This window comes from Aquarana catesbeiana, linkage group LG13 (genome assembly GCF_042186555.1).
Source record: "Aquarana catesbeiana isolate 2022-GZ linkage group LG13, ASM4218655v1, whole genome shotgun sequence".
NCBI lineage: Eukaryota > Metazoa > Chordata > Amphibia > Anura > Ranidae > Aquarana > Aquarana catesbeiana.
In genome coordinates, this window is record NC_133336.1 from 21,056,036 (window position 1) to 21,077,080 (window position 21,045).

The window sequence follows — 21,045 nt, forward strand, 5'->3', positions numbered from 1 at the left end:
GTGGAGATCACTGTAGTAGCGGTGTAGTAGTGGTGTCTACTACAGCGATTTCCAGCTTCTACAGTTATGGTATATACATATGAGAGGAAATTACCGCTCCAGAAGCTCCAGACCTTTGAAAAACGCCCGCCCTAGTATGAACTTGCAGGTGCTGGCTCTGCACAAGTTAGAGGGAAAAGAAAAAAGTCCTGGACGGCCGCACACCACTAAAGGCATCTTAATTGCAAAAAATTTAAATCCAATGCAGTCACTTCATGTACAAAAGAAACAGGGGAAAACAGCTAACGCGTTTCACACCATGTGGTGGTGCTTAATCATGATTAAGCACCACCACATGGTGTGAAACGCGTTAGCTGTTTTCCCCTGTTTCTTTTGTATGAAGTGACTGCATTGGATTTTAATTTTTTGCAATAAAGATGCCTTTAGTGGTGTGCGGCCGTCCAGGACTTTTTTCTTTTCCATGGTATATACATAGTTACATGGGTCCAATCTGCATCAATGTAACCATGTATAAAAAAAACATGTGAAAATTTCTCCAAAGGAGCCCCAGAAAATAATAAAAAACAGAGAATCTAACCCTTTCCAACTCAATCCAAAACTAGAAAAATAAAAAGTCTTAGCTTGACATAGTTTAAGTGAATTGCCATTCATAAGGCACTCTACAATAATACCCCACCCAAAAAAAAAAAAAAAGATAAAAATTAAAAAAAAAAAAATTCTCCAGGATCACAGAAATATATAAATACCTCAATTTATTCAAGTCAGCTTGTTTATGAAATTATAAAAAAAAAAAAAAAAAAAATCTTCACATATTTCTTAGGAAGAGGATCGGAGATTCTGCGAGTTGCTTCACGCAGTGCGAGAATCCTACGAGGGACACCAGATATTTCCGTGTGAATCCGGCGCGTTGACATAGGGAATATTCCAGACCCAGGGTCTCTCTGTAACATAAAACACACAAGAGCCGGAGAGTCACTCAATGGAGGCAGACAAGCGGAGTGACAAAAAAAAAAACCCCATAGATGGAGATAAGAGAAACCGTGAGTGGTAAAGGGGGGGGGGGGTGAAAACAAAAAAATAATCAAGACATTTGTATGAGCAGCTTAAAGAGAAACTTCACCCAAACTCAACATATTAAATACACAGATGAAATACATATACGGGATCTGAATTACAAAGCATTTGTACTTCTGTCCATCCAGTCCTGAGAGTTACACAGCTCTGACACATAGCACAAGCCCCTGTCTGGCAGGGGGGAGACCTGATTTTTCTCTGCTGCAGTTCAGTAACACTTACAGGTCTTGCCCCCCCCCCCCAGCCTGTGATTGGACAGTGGAAGGAGAAGCAGTGGACTGATGAGCTCAGCTCTCTGCTCTCTCCTCCAAGCAGCACAACTGATTGGCTCCTTGTGTGGGATGGCTCCTCCTTTTCCCGATCAGAGCTCTGCTGTACAGGAGATTGCAATATATTTTTTTTTTTAAAAGGAGGAACTGCAGTCTGCTCACATAATTATCTGAAGCTTCTCTCCAACCACTTTGCATATTATTTTATATATACTGTGATTCTGTACTTGCCAAATATGCTGCAGAAATCTCCCTCCACTGAGTCTGGCTGCAGCCATTTTAACTGTGGGCAGCTGAAGCTGCTGCCTGTTCACTTCCTGGATTTACACAGAGGCACACCTCCCAGCTCTGCAGCTCTCATTGGCCCTCTTATGACTCATCTCCCCTCCCTTCCTGGCAAACTCTCATAAGAGTGAGAGAGAGAGCTGTGCATGATGTCCTAAGCCTAGACCAGTGATGGCGAACCTTGGCACCCCCAGATGTTTTGGAACTACATTTCCCATGATGCTTCACCACATTACAGAGTGCCTGAGCATCATGGGAAATCAATGTTCCAAAACATCTGGGGTGCCAAGGTTCGCCATCACTGGTCAAAACTAATGACCAGACCAGAAACAGGAAGTGGGCTGTATAAGGTATTTACTGGCAGAAAAAAAATGTTTTACTATCCAAAGTTAAAACAACAACAAGGGCAGAAGATTTAATAGATGGAAAGATGTAAAATTACTGAAGGTCCACTTAATAGTTATATTAAAAGGTAGATTTTTTTTTATAAAATGCATGTCATGCTTACCTGCTCTGTGCAGGGGTTTTGCACAGAGCAGCCCAGATCCTCCTTTTCTTATGTCCCCCCCGCTGGCGCTCCTGGCTCCTCCCTACTGTAAAAGGGCCCCCACAGCAAGCAGCTTGCAATGGGGGCATCCGAGCCGAGCCACCGCTCTGTGTGTCCGTTCACACACGGAGCGCGGCTTTGCCCCACCCCTGCTCTCTCCTTATTGGCTGTAGCTGACAGTAGCAGGAGCTATGGGCTCCTGCTGCTGTCTCAGCCACTGAGGAGGAAGAGACCTGCTCTTGTGCACATTGTTGGATCGAGATTGGCTTCAGGTAAGTATTAGTTATGGGGGGGAGGGGGGTTGTTGCACATAGAAGGTTTCTCTCAGCCTTTACAACCACTTTAATAATGTACTGATTATTACAGCGCTGCATTTGTTTGTGTCTTTTATATCTGCCTGTAATTCAGCTTTAAAGAGCAGGTCCGTACAGCCCGATTGGTTGTTATATGTGCAAGCTTCACAATCACTCTCTGACTTTCCTAAAATAAGATCTTTTGTCATTTCTGCATTTTAGTGCATTGGGAGGCCTATAGAACCCTATAGAACATATAAAATGCGTGGGCACAGGGTATTAACATGCTTCGGTCAATGACTGCTATCTCTAGCCACTCCAAAGTCCAAAACGTGTTGGAAATGCACATTGCTGCATGAAAACGTACCTGCAAGAAACATGTTGAGAAAAAAAAAAAAAAAAAAAAAGACGTAACTGCCAAAGATTTGAGAAGAATCAAAACGAGAAGCTACCAGGAACCCGTCATCCTCCAGTGCCGTCATATTCCAGAACTGAAACCTACCTGGAGTGCCAGAGGTACAAGGTGTTCAGTGCTCAGAGACATGGTCAAGGTAAGGAAGGCTGAAACCCGACCACCACTGAACAAGACACATACCTTGAAATGTCAAGACTGGGCCATGAAATATCTGAAGATAGACTTTTCAAAGGTTTTATGGACTGATGAGATGATAGTGACTCTTGATGGACCAGATGGATGGGCCTGCGGCTGGATCAGTAACGCCAGCACAGGGCTTGACTTTGACTCAGACAACAGCAAGGTGGAGGTGGGGTACTGGTATGGGCTGGTATTATTAAAGATGAGCTAGTTGGACCTTTTTCGGGTTGAAGATGGACTCAAAATTAACTCCCGAACCTACTGCCAGTTTTTAAAAGACACTTTCTTTAACCACTTGCCTACCGGGCACTTACACCCCCTTCCTGGCCAGGCCATTTTTGAGCTTTTAGCGCTGTCGCACTTTGAATGACAATTGCTCGGTCGTGCTACACTGTACCCAAACAAATTTTTCTTTATCATTTTCTTCACACAAATAGAGTTTTCTTTTGGCGGTATTTAATCACTGCTGGGTTTTTTATTTTTTACAAAAAAAAAGACCAAAAATTTTGAAAAAAAAAACATTTTTTACTTTTTTCTTGTCAGTAAATTTTGTAACTAAGTAATTTTTGCGCCTTCACTGATGTGCGCTGATGAGGCGGCACTGATAGCCTGAACTGGTGGGCACTGATGAGGTGGCACTTATGGGCACTGATGAGGCGGCACTTATGGGCACTGATGAGGCGGCACTTATGGGCACTGATGAGGAGTCACTAATATGCCGCACTTATCGGCACTGATAGGTGGCACTGATATGTGGCACTGGTGGGCACTGATAGGCAGTACTGACGGGCACTGATGGGCGACACTGATGGGCACTGATTGACAGCAGTGATGGGCACTGGCATCGCTAATAAGGCACTGATTGGAGGCACTTGTTGGCAGGTGTGGGCACTGATTGCTGCCACTGGTGGGCACCAATAGCTGGCATTGGTGGACAATGGTGGGCACTGATTTGTGACACTATATTGCAATATTGTAATCAGGGCACTGATGATCAGTGCCCTGATTACATTCCTAAATGTCCTCCTGCGTGGAGATGCCGCTGATCGGCTCTCCTCACCACACACTCTGTCAGTGTGAGGCGAGGAGAGCCGATTACCGGCACTTCCTTGTTTACATGTGACCGCTGTAATTGGACACAGCCGATCACATGGTTAAAAAGCGAGAGTGGGCACGCGAGAGCTGCCGTCCCAGAACGAGAGCCGCACAGTCCCGCCGTCATTTGATGGTGGGCGGGCGGCAAGCAGTGGTACAGGAAAAAGTCTACATCTTTCAAGAAGACCATGATATTTATGCAGGACAACGCTCCATGGCATGCATCAAAGTACTCCACTGCGTGGATAGCCAGTAAAGACCTTAAAGATGAAAACATAATGACATGGCCCCCTTCCTCGCCTGACCTGAACCCTATTGAGAACTTGTGGGTCCTTCTTAAAACGGGAGATTTACGGTGAAGGGAAACAATACACCCCTCTGATCAGTGTCTGGGAGGCTGTGGTTGCTGCTGCACAAAAAGTTGATCAACAGACCAAGAAACTGACAGACTCCATGAATAGAAGGCTTATGACTCTCATTTTGGCAGCTCTTTACCTTCGTTTGAGCTGCACTTTTCGGGTGCTAGCGGGGTGCTTTTAACTCCTGCTAGCGGACGATGAAAGGGTTAAAACCACCAGCGTTGCGGCGCTTCGGAAGCGCTGCCCGTGCATTCCAATGGGCGAGGGCAGTTTAATATACAAAGTACAATACAATGTACAGAGTCAATCTGAGTGGCTCTGTACCACGGGATCTCTGTAATTAGTCATGGAGAGACAATCCAGTGTGAGCTGGTACTATAACCACTGCCCCAGAAGGGTGGCTTCTTTCTCTTGCAGCATCCTATGGGGCCATAATTTCATGCAGGGACCAGAGTTGTGTCTCCCTACACTGTGTGCATCAAAAAAACACACAGCCCCATAGCCTAGGAAGGCAAGGCAAGGCACTCCTCTGTCCTCTGTGTCCCCCTCCAACTGTCTTTATCTGGCCTAGATACCTCCACTGTCAGCATGCCTCTCTCAGCCTGTAAGTGAGGCTTGATGGGACTTTGATGCGACTTTGGATGAGTGCGACTCAGAATGAAAAAATATATTTAGTTTTGTTTGGTTTCTTTATTTTCTAACGAATTTCAAATTTTCAGAATGACTGGAATTCAAATTGGTCGAAAATTAAGCAGCTAATTCAAATTCTCTGCGAAGAATAGCTGGTTGTTAAGGAGCGGGCCAGGAAGCCGGCCGCTGAGTCGTTAACAACCGAGGACTCATCAGTTGTTAGCAGGTTTGAATGTAAAAATGCCGACAATGAAAAAAAAAAATGAAAAAAACCCGAAGACCCTGGTATGGATTTTAAGGGGAACCACACACCAATTTTTTTTTTTTTTAAACCGGCGTGGCCCCCTCCCCGAAATCCATACCAGATCCTTATCCGAGCATGCAGCCTGGCAGGTCAGAAAAGGGGGGGGGGGGGTGAGCAAGCAGGCCGCATGCTCCCGCTACCAGGCCACATGCCCTCAACATGGCCCCAATGCACCTTGTCCCCAGGGCCCCTTCCCCACAACCCTGGGAGGTGGTTGTGGAGGGTCTGCAGTTGAGGGGCTTATTGCAATCTGGAATCCCCAGATGCCAGCCCCCCCCTCCAAAGTCACATGACAAGTCGCACGAGTGTGAATGGGGCCTTAATTGCCCACCCCTGCCTAAGAAGCAATTATCCTGAGTCTGCTTGTTTTTAGTGTGTTACTTTGTGTCATTCTCTGTGATTTCTCCTACAGGTAAAGCATCGTGGAATCTTCTGCTTAACATCATACAGCTCACTATCATTATACAGAGAAATGTTTACATCCATCAGTATTCATACAATGCAAGTTCCATGCTCAGGTCAGCAATTTATCATCACGTACCTGTATCCACGGAAACTGCAGAGTAATTATGTTCTTTGATAGGTGTTTGTGGTTATCGTGGCTGTTTATGCCTTAGAAAGTGGATGAATGGCATGGGAACCCCCCGAGGTTTCCGGCGCTGGGAGCCGATCATGTGACTGGACCAGATCGCTCTCAGAATAGGTTGGAATACCCATCTTACCTTCACAGGGAAAATAGAATAGGGTTTAGAAGAAGGGGGGGGGGGGGGGCAGGTTAAAGCTTAGATAGGGATAGGCCGTACTCTGGAAACTCAGAGGTTGTTAAGAGTTCCTTGAGAAGAGAGCAATGGCAGACTGGATTCCTGCCTTCACTGGCCACCAATGGAAGGGGTAATTTCTCCACCGACCACCAATGTAAGGAGCCACTTCTACACTGATCACCAACGTAAGGTGTCACTTCTACACTGACCATCAAAATAATGGGTTACTTCTACACTGACCACCAGTGTAAGGGGGCTCTTTATTGACTGCCAATAAAAAGGGGCACTTTATTGACCACCAATGTAAGGGAGCCTTCTACACAGACTACCAGTTTATGGGGACACTTCTACAATTACTGCCAATGTAAGCGGTCACTTCCACAATGTCCACCAAAGTAAGGGATCACTTCTACACTCATTAACCTCCAATATAAGGGGCCACTTTTACACCAATCACCAATGTAAGGGGCCATTTCTACACTGACCAACAATCTAAGGGGTCACTTTTACACTGACCACCGCTGTAAGGGGGAACTTCCACAAAACCAACAATGCAAAAGGTCATTCTACACCAACCACCAATATAAGGGGGTAATTTCTACTCTGACCACTAATCACCAATGTAAGGGAGCACTTCTACACCAACCACCAATGTAAGGGGTCACTTCTATTTTAATCACTAATCACCAATGGCAGGGGCCACACAATCAATGTAAAGGGTCACTTCTACACCACCCACCAATATAAGGGGTCACTTATACACCGACCACCAATGTAAGAGGTCACGTCTACACCGTCCGCCAAATGTAAGGGAGCACTTCAATATTGATCACTAATCGCCAATGTAAGGGAGCACTTCTACACCAACCACCAATGTAAGAGGTCACGTCTACACCGTCCGCCAAATGTAAGGGAGCACTTCAATATTGATCACTAATCGCCAATGTAAGGGAGCACTTCTACACCAACCACCAATGTAAGAGGTCATGTCTACATCGTCCGCCAATGTAAGGGAGCACTTTTACACCGACCGCCAATGTAAGGGGGCACTTTTACACTGACCGTCAATGTAAGGGGGCACTTTTATATTAATCACTGGTCACCAATGGCAGGGGCCACTTCCACACAACCAATGTAAAGGGTCACTTCTACACCGACCACCAATGTAAGAGGTCACTTCCACACCGACCGCCAATGTAAGGGGGCACTTCTACACCAACCGCCAATGTAAGGTAAGGGGGCACTTCTACACAGACCGCCAATGTAAGGTAAGGGGGCACTTCTACACCGACCGCCAATGTAAGGTAGGGGGGGCACTTCCACACCGACCGCCAATGTAAGGTAAGGGGGCACTTCCACACCGACCGCCAATGTAAGGGGGCACTTCTACACCGACCGCCAATGTAAGGAGGCACTTCTACACCGACCGCCAATGTAAGGGGGCACTTCCACACCGACCCCCAATGTAGGGGGGCATTTCTACACCAACCGCCAATGTAGGGGGGCACTTCTACACCGACCGCCAATGTAAGGAGGCACTTCTACACCGACCGCCAATGTAAGGGGGCACTTCCACACCGACCCCCAATGTAGGGGGGCATTTCTACACCAACCGCCAATGTAGGGGGGCACTTCTACACCGACCGCCAATGTAGGGGGGCACTTCTACACCGACCGCCAATGTAGAGAAGCAAAACCTTTAAATACTTTTAGGGTGTGAGCAACATTCAGAAATGCAGTATTTTTCGTATGAAGTTGAGATCAAGGACGCAGAGACATGACCTCCAACTAGCAGAAGGAAGATCAAGAGTAACATAATAATTTACAGAAAGAGTAATGAAGGCTTAGAACAGACATCCAACAGATGTAATGAGTCAATCAACAGTAACTGAATTTAAACAGCCTTAGCATGAACATAGGGATATCCTCTGACACAAAATGTTAAAAGGGAGAAATGTCGGACCCCCTTTTGTGCAGTCAGTCTCCTATGGTTACAGGTTACATAGAACCAAAAAATTAACTGAGAAACTGGAATGGTGGAGCCCTGGATTCCAAGCTCATGGAGGGCTCTGATCAGATGGACGGGCCTTGATAGGGCCCTCAAGAAAGCCACTTTGTGTAGAGTGAAAGAACTGGTAGGACTTCTAGACCAGTGACTGCAGCAAGCTCCGTAATATTCCCACCCAGACTCCTCCAGCATAACATATCTAAGCCCTGATGAGAAGTTTTTGTGCAACCCCCAAAAGGCATTGGCTGTCATTCTTTTAAGGACACTTTTTGATGTGGTGAAAAAAAAAATGATATCTGGACAGATATCTACGGCTCTCTTCTTTCACTCTACACAAGTTCTTTCATTACTTCTATTCATTAGAGCCTACATCTCTAACAGGAATCCAACACTCAATTGCCCCTCTTTTGCACTATGTAGCCAGACACTCCAGTGAGGACAGTGAGTGCTCTATGGCCCCTCAGATAACAGAAAATTGCTTTTATTCAGGTACTTATATACTACAGAGAAACCTGAATTATTAAGAATAGCCGGGCTAAGATGACATTCTCTCTCTGCTGCTGTCATAAGAGTACAGCCTCCTATGAACAATATATAGCCTTCTTTATCTCACACAGTATAGCCGCGGGCCAGAGAGGAAGACGCAGAATAATTCAGACTGGACGGCTAATATACGGAATCAATAATATATTCACATTCTGATTCACTCTAAGGGCTCGTTACTTCGACTTTAACAGACATTAAAGCGCCTACCACTTCAACATGCTTTTTCGATGCTTCTGTGATGCTTTTTTTGAAGCTTTAATCAAGATTGGCAAATGTCCTGTGTTTGTTGATTGTAGGGGGGAACTTCCACACAACCAGCAATGCAAAAGGTCACTTCTACACTAACCACCAATATAAGGGGGTAATTTCTACTCTGACCACTAATCACCAATGTAAGGGAGCACTTCTACACCAACCACCAATGTAAGGGGTCACTTCTATATTAATCACTAATCACCAATGTAAGGGGTCACTTCTATATTAATCACTAATCACCAATGTAAGGGGTCACTTCTATATTAATCACTAATCACCAATGTAAGGGGTCACTTCTATATTAATCACTAAACACCAATGTAAAGGGCGACTTCTACATTGATCACCAATGGCAGGGGTCACTTTTACACAACCAATGTAAGGGGTCACTTCTACACCAACCAATATAAAGAGGTCACGTCTACACCGTCCCCCAAAGTAAGGGGGCACTTCTATATTGATCACTAATCACCAATGTAAGGGAGCACCTCTACGCCAACCACCAATGTAAGAGGTCACGTCTACACCATCAGCCAATGTAAGGGGGCTCTTTTACACCGACCGCCAATGTAAGGGGGCACTTTTACACCGACCGCCAATGTAAGGGGGCACTTTTACACCGACCGCCAATGTAAGGGGGCACTTTTACACCGACTGCCAATGTAAGGGGGCACTTTTACACCGACCGCCAATGTAAGGGGGCACTTTTACACCGACCTCCAATGTAAGGGGGCACTTCTACACCGACCACCAATGTAAGAGGTCACGTCTACCTGTCCGCCAATGTAAGGGGGCACTTCTATATTGATCACTAATCACCAATGTAAGGGAGCACTTCTACACCAACCACCAATGTAAGGGGGCACTTCTACACCAACCACCAATGTAAGGGGGCACTTCTACACCAACCGCCAATGTAAGAGGGCACTTCTACACCAACCGCCAATGTAAGGGGGCACTTCTACACCAACCGCCAATGTAAGAGGTCACGTCTACACCGTCCGCCAATGTAAGAGGTCACGTCTACACCGTCCGCCAATGTAAATGGGCACTTCTACACCGACGGCCAATGTAAGGGGGCACTTCTACACTATCCACCAATGTAAGGGGGCACTTCTACACCGACCGCCAATGTAAGGGGGCACTTCTACACCGACCGTCAATGTAAGAGGGCACTTTTACACCAAACGCCAATGTAAGAGGGCACTTCTACACTGACCGCCAATGTAAGAGGGCACTTCCACACAACCACCAATGTAAAGGGCCATGTCCTCACTAACCACCAATGTAAGAGATCACTTCTGCACCACCAATGTAATGGGCCATTTATCCTCTCACTACAAATGTTAAGTGATCACTTCTACACTGACCACCAAAGTAAAGGGTCGCTTTTACACTGATTAACAATGAAAGGGGTCACTACTATTTATTTCACCGGGTTTCTTTTTAGGCCAAGAATTCTCCCCAAAGCCAAGGAACCATCCTTCCCATCAAACTCTCTGTGGTATTGGCCACATGGCCAGCATGCTCCATCTGAAGTCCACAAGCGGTTTCCTATAAGCCATGCCAGACAGAATTATTAGCAGGAGCCAACAGGTCAGACCTTCGCTTTGCACGCAGTCTGATGATTGCAGCCCAGTCGCAGCAGGACGCTGCACTGCAATCTCTTGGTGTGAATCAAGATGTGTATTTCCATATGGTAATCACAAGTCCATTTACAATATGACACGGCTTCGCATCTCTCTGTCACATTATGACGGCCAGTATGCTCAACATCGGCCTAGAGTGCGATTAGTAGACTCTTGGAAAAGGTCAGGGAAGGAGGAAGATGCAATCTAGAAGAAATGACCGTGATGTAAACCATATGACAAGGACAAATACGGCACCGTACAGGAGACTGGGATATTGCATGTACACGCCCGCTCAATGTCCCCGCGGGAGAATCCCGTCTTCACTGAATGCCTGTCAGACTCTGATGAATCAAGAAGAGATACAGGCCTCGATTCACATTGTTTCACACCATTTCCATTGTGATTTTCCTCCTACAGTCTCCGATTACCCGTCCTTCACTGGTGAGGTGAACATTAACTGCATAGATGCCACAAAAGGAAGAGAGAAAGGCAGGGGTTGGATGGGGGGTACCATTGCTGCACAAACATTAAGAGAACCTGTCAGACATTTTAAGGCTGAACTCCAGTCTTACCTTCCGTCTTGCACAGTTGTATCGGCTCCTCTCCTCTTGTACTAAAACTGGTTACTCTGATTTCACTACACACTGTGAGTCTCTCACAATGTGCATTAGAAGCTGCAGCAAGTCAGATAGAGCCCACCTCATTTACCGGCTGGAGGACATTCATCATTACTTAGCCTTTTCCTCTTATTCATTAGATTTCAGTCCTTTCAATCATGGAGGGCTTAGCATCACATGTGGGCTAAGGCAGTCTGCATGCAAATCAGTCTGCCTTGCAATGCCCACTCCTCCAGACTGATATTCAGCCCTCAAGCCATTTTAATGCATGCATAACCCCTCCCAAGAGCCAGCCCACTACTTACATCAGGGCTACGGGGTTCTTGGGTAGACTACAGAGGCAAGGTGCTGTAATGTTTTCAGAAAGTGGTGTCCTACCAGTCATGATCTGCCTGCATTGTATAGAAATGCACAGATACCCAGTGATGACATCACTGGACCTAAGTAAGGTATGCAATGAAAATGGAAAGGTTTTCTTTAAAAAAAAAAAAAAAAATTAGCATGTTGATTAAGGAAGGGAGGGGGGAACTGGGGAAAGCAAAATATAAGCAGTGTAATCTTCAACTTTAAACGTTTTAAAGGAAAAGTGCTGCCAGGCAGAAGGCATTAAAATGTGCAATTGACTAACTTTTCTTATTAATGAGAAAATACTATTCTGTAATCCCCTCTGAGCCTGAACTCACTAAAGGCTCAACTTTGTTGAACTGATGCCTAAGCTCTACCTACACCCCGTCCACCGAAAACATGTCATTTGGCAGGTAGATGGGGCTAAAGACTACAGGCAAATACGGTAGCTATTAGCAAACGGTGTTTCCCGGCAGCGGAGAAAGGAAAGAGGACTGTGGGGGGCATCATCCTCTATGTAGATCTTTATAACACTAGAGGGATCACCAGCAGGAGGAAGAAGATCCTGATTCCTCGATATAGATCTTTATTTTACTAGAGGGGTCACCATCAGAATGAAGGAAGTTCTGATATAATCTATATAGATCTTTATATCTATAGAGGGATCACCAGCAGGAAGAAGGAGGTCCTGATTCCTCTATATAGATCTTCAGCAGGCAGAAGGGGGCCCTGATTCCTCTATAGACATCATTAGCTATCACTAGAGGGATCACCAGCTAGTGGAAGGAGATCCTGATTCCTCTATATAGATCTTTATATCACTAGAGGGGTCACCAGCCAGAAGGAGGAAGGAGATCCTGATTCCTCTATATATCTCTTTATATCACTAGAGAGATCACCAGCAGGAAAAATGATGTCCTGATTCCTCTATATAGATCTTTTTATCACTAGAGGGATCACCAGCAGGAGAAAGGATGTCCTGATTCCTCTATATAGATCTTCAGCAGGCAGAAGGTGGCCCTGATTCCTCTATAGACATCTTTAGTTATCACTAGAGGGATCACCAGCAGGGAATAGGAGGTCCTGATTCCTCTAAATTGATCTTCATATCACTACAGGGGTCACCAGCAGGCAGGAGGTCCTGATTCCTCTATATAAATCTTTATATCACCAGAGGGATCACTAGCAGGAAAAACGAAGTCCTGATATTCTCTATATAGATCTTTATATCACTAGAGGGATCACCATCAAGAGGAACGAGGTCCTGATTCACCTATAGAGATCTTTATACCACTAGAGGGATCACCAGCAAGTGGAAGGAGGTCCTGATTTATCTACATAAATCTTCAGCAGGCAGAAGGGGGTCCTGATTCCTCTACAGACATCTTTAGTTATCACTAGAGGGATCACCGGCAGGGAGAAGGAGGTCCTGATTTCTCTATATTGATCTTCATATCACTAGAGGGGTCACAAGCAGGAAATATGAGGTCCCGATTCCCCAATATAAATCTTTAGTTATCACTAAACGGATCACCAGCAGCAGGAAGGCGGTCCCGATTCTACTATATAGATTTTTAGTATATTGACTTGACAAGACAGAACAAGTCCAGAGATGAGCAACAAAAATGGAGAAAGGTCTGCGTGATAACACATATGAGGAAAGATTACAGGAATCTAATATGTAAAACCTTGAGATGAGAAGCAAAACCTTTAAATACTTTTAGGGTGTGAGCAACATTCAGAAATGCAGTATTTTTCATATGAAGTTGAGATCAAGGACGCAGAGACATGACCTCCAACTAGCAGAAGGAAGATCAAGAGTAACATAATAATTCACTGAAAGAGTAATGAAGGCTTAGAACAGACATCCAACAGATGTAATGAGTCAATCAACAGTAAGTGAATTTAAACAGTCGTAGCATGAACATAGGGATATCCTCAGACACAAAATGTTAAAAGGGAGAAATGATGGACCCCCGTTTGTGCAGTCAGTCTCCTATGGTTACAGGTTACATAGAACCAAAAAATTAATCGAGAAACTGGAATGGTGGAGCCCTGGACTCCAAGCTCATGGAGGGCTCTCATCAGATGGACGGGCCTTGATAGGGCCATCAGGAAAGACACTTTGTGTAGAGTGAAAGAACTGGTAGGACTTCTAGACCAGTGACCGCAGCAAGCTCCGTAATATTCCACCCAGACTCCTCCAGCATAACATATCTAAGCCCTGATGAGGAGTAGTTTTTAGTGCAACCCCCAAAAGGCATTGGCTTCCATTCTTTTAAGGAAACTTTTTGATGTGGTGAAAAAAAAATGATATCTGGACAGATATCTACGGCTCTCTTCTTTCATTACTTCTATTCATTAGAGCCTACATCTCTAACTGGAATCCAACCCTCAACTGTCCCTCTTTTGCACTATGGAGCCAGACACTCCAGTGAGGACAGTGAGTGCTCTATGACCCCTCAGATAACAGAAAATTGCTTTTATTAAGGTACTTACATACTACAGAGAAACCTAAATTATTAGGAATAGCCGGGCTAAGATGACATTCTCTCTCTGCTGCTGTCATAAGAGTACAGCTTACTATGAACAATATATATCTTTCTTTATCTCACACAGTATAGCCGCAGGCCAGAGAGGAAGATACAGAATAATTCAGACTGGGCGGCCAATATACAGAATCCATAACATATTCACATTCTGATTCACTCTAAGGGCTTGTTGCTTCGACGTTAACAGACATTAAAGCGCCTACCGCTTCAACATGCTTTTTTGATGCTTCTGTGATGCTTTTTTTTGAAGCTTTAATCAAGATTGGCAAATGTCCTGTGTGTGTTGATTTTCTATTTGTTTCAAAGGGGCCCAGTACAGCCCCAGCTCATTAGTACTTCCTTTAGCAGATCCCCAGCTCATTAGATCCCCTGTCTAGCAGATCCCCAGCTCATTAGAACCCCTGTCTAGCAGATCTCCAGCTCATTAGTACCCCTGTCCAGCAGATCCCCAGCTCATTAGAACCCCTGTCTAGCAGATCCCCAGCTCATTAGTATCCCCGTTCAGCAGATACCCAGCTTATTAGTACCCTCGTCCAGCAGGTCCCCTGTACAGTAGTACCCCCTAGCTCTGCCGATGCTCCACTCAGTAGTAACCCCCAGCTTTGCTTATCATCTACTCTGTAGTATCCCCCAGCTCTATTGATCAGTAACAAACAACTGGCTACAGCCCCCACCTACAACTGACCTTCACAGCAAGGAACACATGGAATAGCAACACATGCAAAACAAAACTAAAGAAAATTCCCAGCTCAACTCACCAGCCAGTCTGCTTCCAACTGAATTAGATGTCTAACAGGCTAATTCAGTTGGATAATTCCTGTTAGACAGGATAATTTGGTTGGTAGCAGATTGGCTTGCAAGTTGAGCTGGGAATTTTCTTCGGTTTTGTTTTGCAGCTGTTCATCCCCTGCTCAGTAGTAACTCCCAGCTCTGCTGATCCTCTACTCAGTAGTAACTCCCAGCTCTTCTGATCCCCTGATCAGTAGTAACTCCCAGCTCTGCTGATCCCCCTCTCAGTAGTAACCCTCAGCTCTTCTGATCCCCCGATCAGTAGTAACTCCCAGCTCTTCTGATTCCCCGATCAGTAGTAACTCCCAGCTCTTCTGATCCCCCGATCAGTAGTAACTTCCAGCTCTTCTGATCCCCCGATCAGTAGTAACCCCCAGCTCTTCTGATCCCCCGATCAGTAGTAACTCCCAGCTCTCCTGATCCCCCGATCAGTAGTAACCCCCAGCTCTTCTGATCCCCCGCTCAGTAGTAACTCCCAGCTCTTCTGATCCTCTACTCAGTAGTAACTCCCAGCTCTTCTGATCCCCTGATCAGTAGTAACTCCCAGCTCTGCTGATCCCCCTCTCAGTAGTAACCCTCAGCTCTTCTGATCCCCCGATCAGTAGTAACTCCCAGCTCTTCTGATTCCCCGATCAGTAGTAACTCCCAGCTCTTCTGATCCCCCGATCAGTAGTAACTTCCAGCTCTTCTGATCCCCCGATCAGTAGTAACCCCCAGCTCTTCTGATCCCCCGATCAGTAGTAACTCCCAGCTCTCCTGATCCCCCGATCAGTAGTAACCCCCAGCTCTTCTGATCCCCCGCTCAGTAGTAACTCCCAGCTCTTCTGATCCTCTACTCAGTAGTAACTCCCAGCTCTTCTGATCCCCTGATCAGTAGTAACCCCCAGCTCTTCTGATCCCCCGATCAGTAGTAACTCCCAGCTCTTCTGATCCCCCAATCAGTAGTAACTCCCAGCTCTTCTGATCCCCTGATCAGTAGTAACCCCCAGCTCTTCTGATCCCCCGCTCAGTAGTAACTTCCAGCTCTTCTGATCCCCCGCTCAGTAGTAACTCCCAGCTCTTCTGATCCTCTACTCAGTAATAACTCCCAGCTCTTCTGATCCCCCGATCAGTAGTAACCCCCAGCTCTTCTGATCCCCCGATCAGTAGTAACCCCCAGCTCTTCTGATCCCCCGATCAGTAGTAACTCCCAGCTCTGCTGAGCTCTGGTTTTCTGATCCCCCTCTCTCTATGGTCACCACTCGCCTCTCACTATATTGCTTCCATGCTGCGCCCCACATGTGACATCTGATTTTTCATACTCTTGTCCCCCAGCTCTGCTAATCCTCTGCAACTCAGCCCTCACTCTCCAGTCCCGTTCACCTTCCGCTAGTGTTCCCACGTTGTACACCACGTGTGCCATCTGCAAGTTGCTCCGCTCTAGTCCAGACCCCGATCACCTTCCTGCTGCTCGACTTGATGTGACGTCTGCACCTGACACTCCGAGAATATATACACACAAACCGGAAGTGGCTGCTGAGGATGTCTTTCCAGTTCGCTTGTTGGTTTTCCTAGTACAACCTGGGATATCTCATACCTGCAATCCCTCCAAAACAAAGCAAAGCTAACTTTAAATAAAAGCCTCTCAAAAGCTTCAGGTGCTATAAGCGAGCATTGCCATACACTTCTATGAACACTATGGAGATGCTTTGAAAACACCAAGAAAGTGACATGAGGTACAATTTTTGAGGCGAAGCAAACACAAACGTGTGAACAGGACTGTAAGGTGATCATTTTATTTAGTGACAGGTGCATTGATTGGCATTCAGAGTGCTTTAACCCTTTCCTGACCAGCCGCTGCAGTTGCACTGCAGCAGGTTGGCTCCCCTGGGCGAACCGTCGTAACTGTACGTCGGTTCGCCTTATGACCACTAGGGGGAGCGTGCGCGCCGCTGGAGGCGTGAGCAGGCCCCCCACGGGGCCCGGAGCTGATGCGCGTGCCCGGCGGGTCGCAATGACCGCCAGGCACCCGCGATCGCTCCACACAGAGACAGAACGGAGATCTGTCAATGTAAACAGACAGATCTCCGTGCTTTCAGGGGTGAGGAGACCGATCTGTTGTTTATACTGCCGTAAGTATGCACAATGACCGGTCGCCTCACACAGTCAGTCCCCTCCCCCCACAGTTAGAGTCACTCCCTAGGGAACATAGTTAACCCCTTGATCGCCCCCTAGTGTTAACCCCTTCCCCGCCAGTGACATTTATACAGTAATCAGTGTATTTTTATAGCACTGATCGCTGTATAAATTGTCAATGGTTCCAAAAATGTGTCAAAAGTGTCCGATATGTCCGCCATAATGTTGCAGTCCTGATAAAAAATCACTGATCACCGTCATTACTAGTAAAAAAAAATGAAAAATAATAATAATGCCATAAATTTTTCCCCTATTTTGTAGATGCTATAACTTTTGCGCAAACCGATCAATATATGCTTATTGCAAATTTTATTACCAAAAATATGTAGAAGAATACAGATCGGCCTAAACTGAGGAAAAAATTAGCTTTTTTTTTAAAAAAAAATTGGGGATATTTATTATAGCAAAAAGTACAAAATATTGTGTTTTTTTCAAAATTGTCGGTCTCTTTTTGTTTACAGCACAAAAAATAAAAAGAGGTGATCAAATACCACCAAAAGAAAGCTCTATTTGTGGCAAAAAAAAGGACGTCAATTTTGTTTGGGTACAGCGTCGCACGACCGCGCAATTGTCAATTAAAACGACGCAGTGCCGTATTGCAAAAAATGGCCTGGTCATTGTGCAGCCAAATCGTCCGGGGCTGAAGTGGTTAAAAAAGCATGTCCAATGTCACATTTTGAAGCAAGTGTAAACGAGTCCTTAAAGATAAACTAGGGGAGTATGTACAGTACATATTTACATCAGGTTTTTGTTTTATAGTTAATGTGAATATCATTTTTGGAAACTTTGCATTTTGCAAGCTGTTTCATTTATTTTTCATTGTATTTCATACTGAGATTTTTAGTTTATATTGGTAATATGTATGTCAGGCATTACAGTCAATGAACCTACTAAACAGTTATTGTGGCAAATCTATTAACTACTTCAGCCCCGGAAGAATTTACCCCCTTCCTGACCAGAGCCCTTTTTTGAGATTCGGCAACTGACAATTGCGCGGTCGTGCGACATGGCTCCCAAACAAAACTGACGTCCTTTTTTCCCCCCACAAATAGCGCTTTATTTTTTGCGCTATAAACAAAAAAATAGCGACAATTTTGAAAAAAAACACATTATTTTTTACTTTTTGCTATAATAAATATCCCCAAAAAATATTTAAAAAAACATTTTTTTTCCTCAGTTTAGGCCGATACGTATTCTTCTACATATTTTTGGTAAAAAAAAAAAAAAAAAAATCGCAATAAGCATTTATTGATTGGTTTGTGCAAAAGTTATAGCGTTTACAAAATAGGGGATAGTTTTATGGCATTTTTATTGATCTTTTTTTTTTTACTAGTAGTGGCGGCGATCAGCGATTTTTATTGTGACTGCGACATTATGGCGGACACATTGGACATTTTTTACACATTTTTGGGACCATTGTCATTTATACAGCAATCAGTGCTATAAAAATGCATTGATTACTGTGTAAATGACACTGGCAGTGAAGGGGTTAACCACTAGGGGGCAGTGTAAGGGTTAAGTATGTCCTGGGGAGTGTTTCTAACTGTGGGGGGGGCGTGGCTATGTGTGACACGTCACTGATCTCTGCTCCCGATCACAGGGAGCAGAGATCAGTGACACTGTCACTAGGCAGAACGGGGAGATGCTTGTTTACATTAGCATCTCCCCATTCTTTCTCACCGCGAGGTGATTGTGGGTATCCCCGCAGCGATCGAGTCTGCGGGACCCGCGTCCCGACTCACGGAGCTCCCGGCCGGCGCACGCAATGGCACGGCAGCAAATTTAAAGGGACGTACGGGTACGCCCATTTGCCCAGCCGTGCCATTCTGCCGACGTACATCAGCGTGCGCCGGTCGGGAACCGGTTAAAAAGATAAGAGCCCTTAAAGCTGAACTCTAAGCAAGTATAATAGAAACAAATGAATGTACCTTAGTAATCATTAATACATCGATAAATTATTTTTTTTTAAATGCAAGCAATATAAGTACCTGAATTTAACTTGATACAGGCCTCTTTCAATTCCTGGGCTAGAATGTGGCAGGAAGAAGTGGTGCAAGGAGCCAATCAGCTCATGTGCTCACAAGAAGCATGCTGATGGGGAGGAGAGAGCAGAGTGACAAAGAGATGAGTTAATCATTGTGGTGGTTCTCCCTTTCACTGTCCAGTCACAGGCTAGGGACCCCGGTGAAAAAAAGAGTGAAAGGCTGGTGCCATGGAAGTCGGCTAAAACACTGTTATATTATTGCAGGTGAACAACAGTCAAAAAATCCAACGCGTTTTGGCCAGCAGGCCTCAATCATGGCACAATGGGTCCAGGACCACCTGGGCTCAGAGGAAGCGGGTAGAATGATGCTGGCTATTAGATCGAGAGCATGGGGGTCCTTGGTTCGAATCTCAGCCAGGACACTATCTGCATGAAGCCTGCATGTTCTCCCCGTTCTTGTGCGGGTTTCCTCCGGGTACTCCAGTTTCCTCTCACACCCCTAATACAAGCTGCTACGTTATTTGGCTCCTGTCTAAATTTGCCATAGTAGGTCTATGTATTTATGTGAGACCTAGATAGTAGGGCAGGGAGTAATATGAACGTAACATTACTAAAATGCTGTGCTTTGCAGTATGTAATTTGTTGGCGCTATATAAATGTCTGTAATAAATAAATAGTGGGAGAAAATAGTACTGTGGGGGAAGTTTCTGGATTGAAGGTGAATACTGCAGCAAAAGTTGTTTTTTGTTTATTTATCCTTTTAATGGGTTATTATTCTTGTTTTTTTTTGGCTGGAGATCTGCTTTACATAATACATTGTTCTCCAATATTGTGACAGAGTTGGTAAGGGAAATGACGGGGGAAGGAAGAGAAGTGAGACTTAGTGATTGTAAAGTTTTTTTAAAAAAAATAAAATAATAACAAACATGTTATACTTACCTGCTGTGTTGCAGTTGATTTGGCACAAAGCAGCCTGGGTCCTCCTCTTCTCGGGTGCCTCTTTGCTTCTCCTGGCCCCTCCCGCCCATAGCAAGCAGCTTGCTATGGGGGTACCCAGGCTGCAGCTCAGTGTGTCCATTCAGACACAGAGCTGCCTTTTCAGCCCCGCCCCCCCCCTCTCGCCCCTGATTGGCTAACTGACTTTGATTGACAGCTGTGGGAGCCAATTGCACTGCTGCTGTGTCTCAGCCAATCAGGAGGGAGAGTCCCGGGTGGCCGAGGGATACATGAGAGGCGCGGAGAAAAAAGGAGAGGAAGGGTGACGAGGAGAGGAAGAGAGAAGAACGGGAAAGGAGAGGAAGAAAGAGGGGAGACTGGGAAGAGGAGAGGAAGAGAGAGAGACGAGGAAGGGACAGAAGAGAAAAGGGTGAAGAGAGAGAGTGAGAAATGGGGAGGGAAAAAGGAGAAGACAAGAGAGGAAGGGAGAAGCAGACAGTAGAGGAAGCGCGAAGAGGAAAGGAAGAGCGGGAAAAGGGAGGAGGAAAGAGGGGACAAACGTATCAGAAAGAAAGAGGGGGGAGAGAAAGGGGGAGAGGAGGAAGGGAGACGAGAAGGAAGTGAGAGATGGGGAGGGAAAAGGAGAGGAGAAGAGAGGAAAGGAGAAGCAGGGCGGAGAGAGAAAAGGAGAGGAAAGGAAAAGCAGGGCGGAGAGAGAAAAGGAGAGGAAAGGAAAAGCAGGGAGGAGAGAGAAGAGGAGAGAGAAAAGGAGAAGCAGTGAGGAGAGAGAAAAGCAGAGGAAAGGAGAAGCAGGGAGGAGAGAGAAGAGGAGAAGCAGGAAGGAGAGAGAAAAGGAGAGGAAAGGAGAAGCAGGGAATAGAGAGAAAAGGAGAGGAAAGGAGAAGCAGGGAGGAGAGAGAAAAGATGAGAAGCAGGGAGGAGAGAGAAAAAGGAGAGAGAAGGGGAGAGGAAAGGAGAAGCAGGGAGGAGAGAGA

At 45.6% G+C, this 21,045-nt stretch overlaps 1 protein-coding gene across 1 annotated transcript in view; it reads right to left on the reverse strand.

Moving 5' to 3' along the window:
- Nucleotides 1-413: 413 nt before the first annotated feature.
- TDP1 (tyrosyl-DNA phosphodiesterase 1) overlaps nt 414-21,045 on the reverse strand; it is a 143,550-nt gene continuing 122,918 nt past the window's right edge. Inside the window, exon 16 of the mRNA XM_073610531.1 lies at nt 414-941. Within this exon, the coding sequence (XP_073466632.1) occupies nt 868-941 (74 nt within the window). The 3' untranslated portion in view covers nt 414-867. The remainder of the gene's footprint in view (nt 942-21,045) is intronic.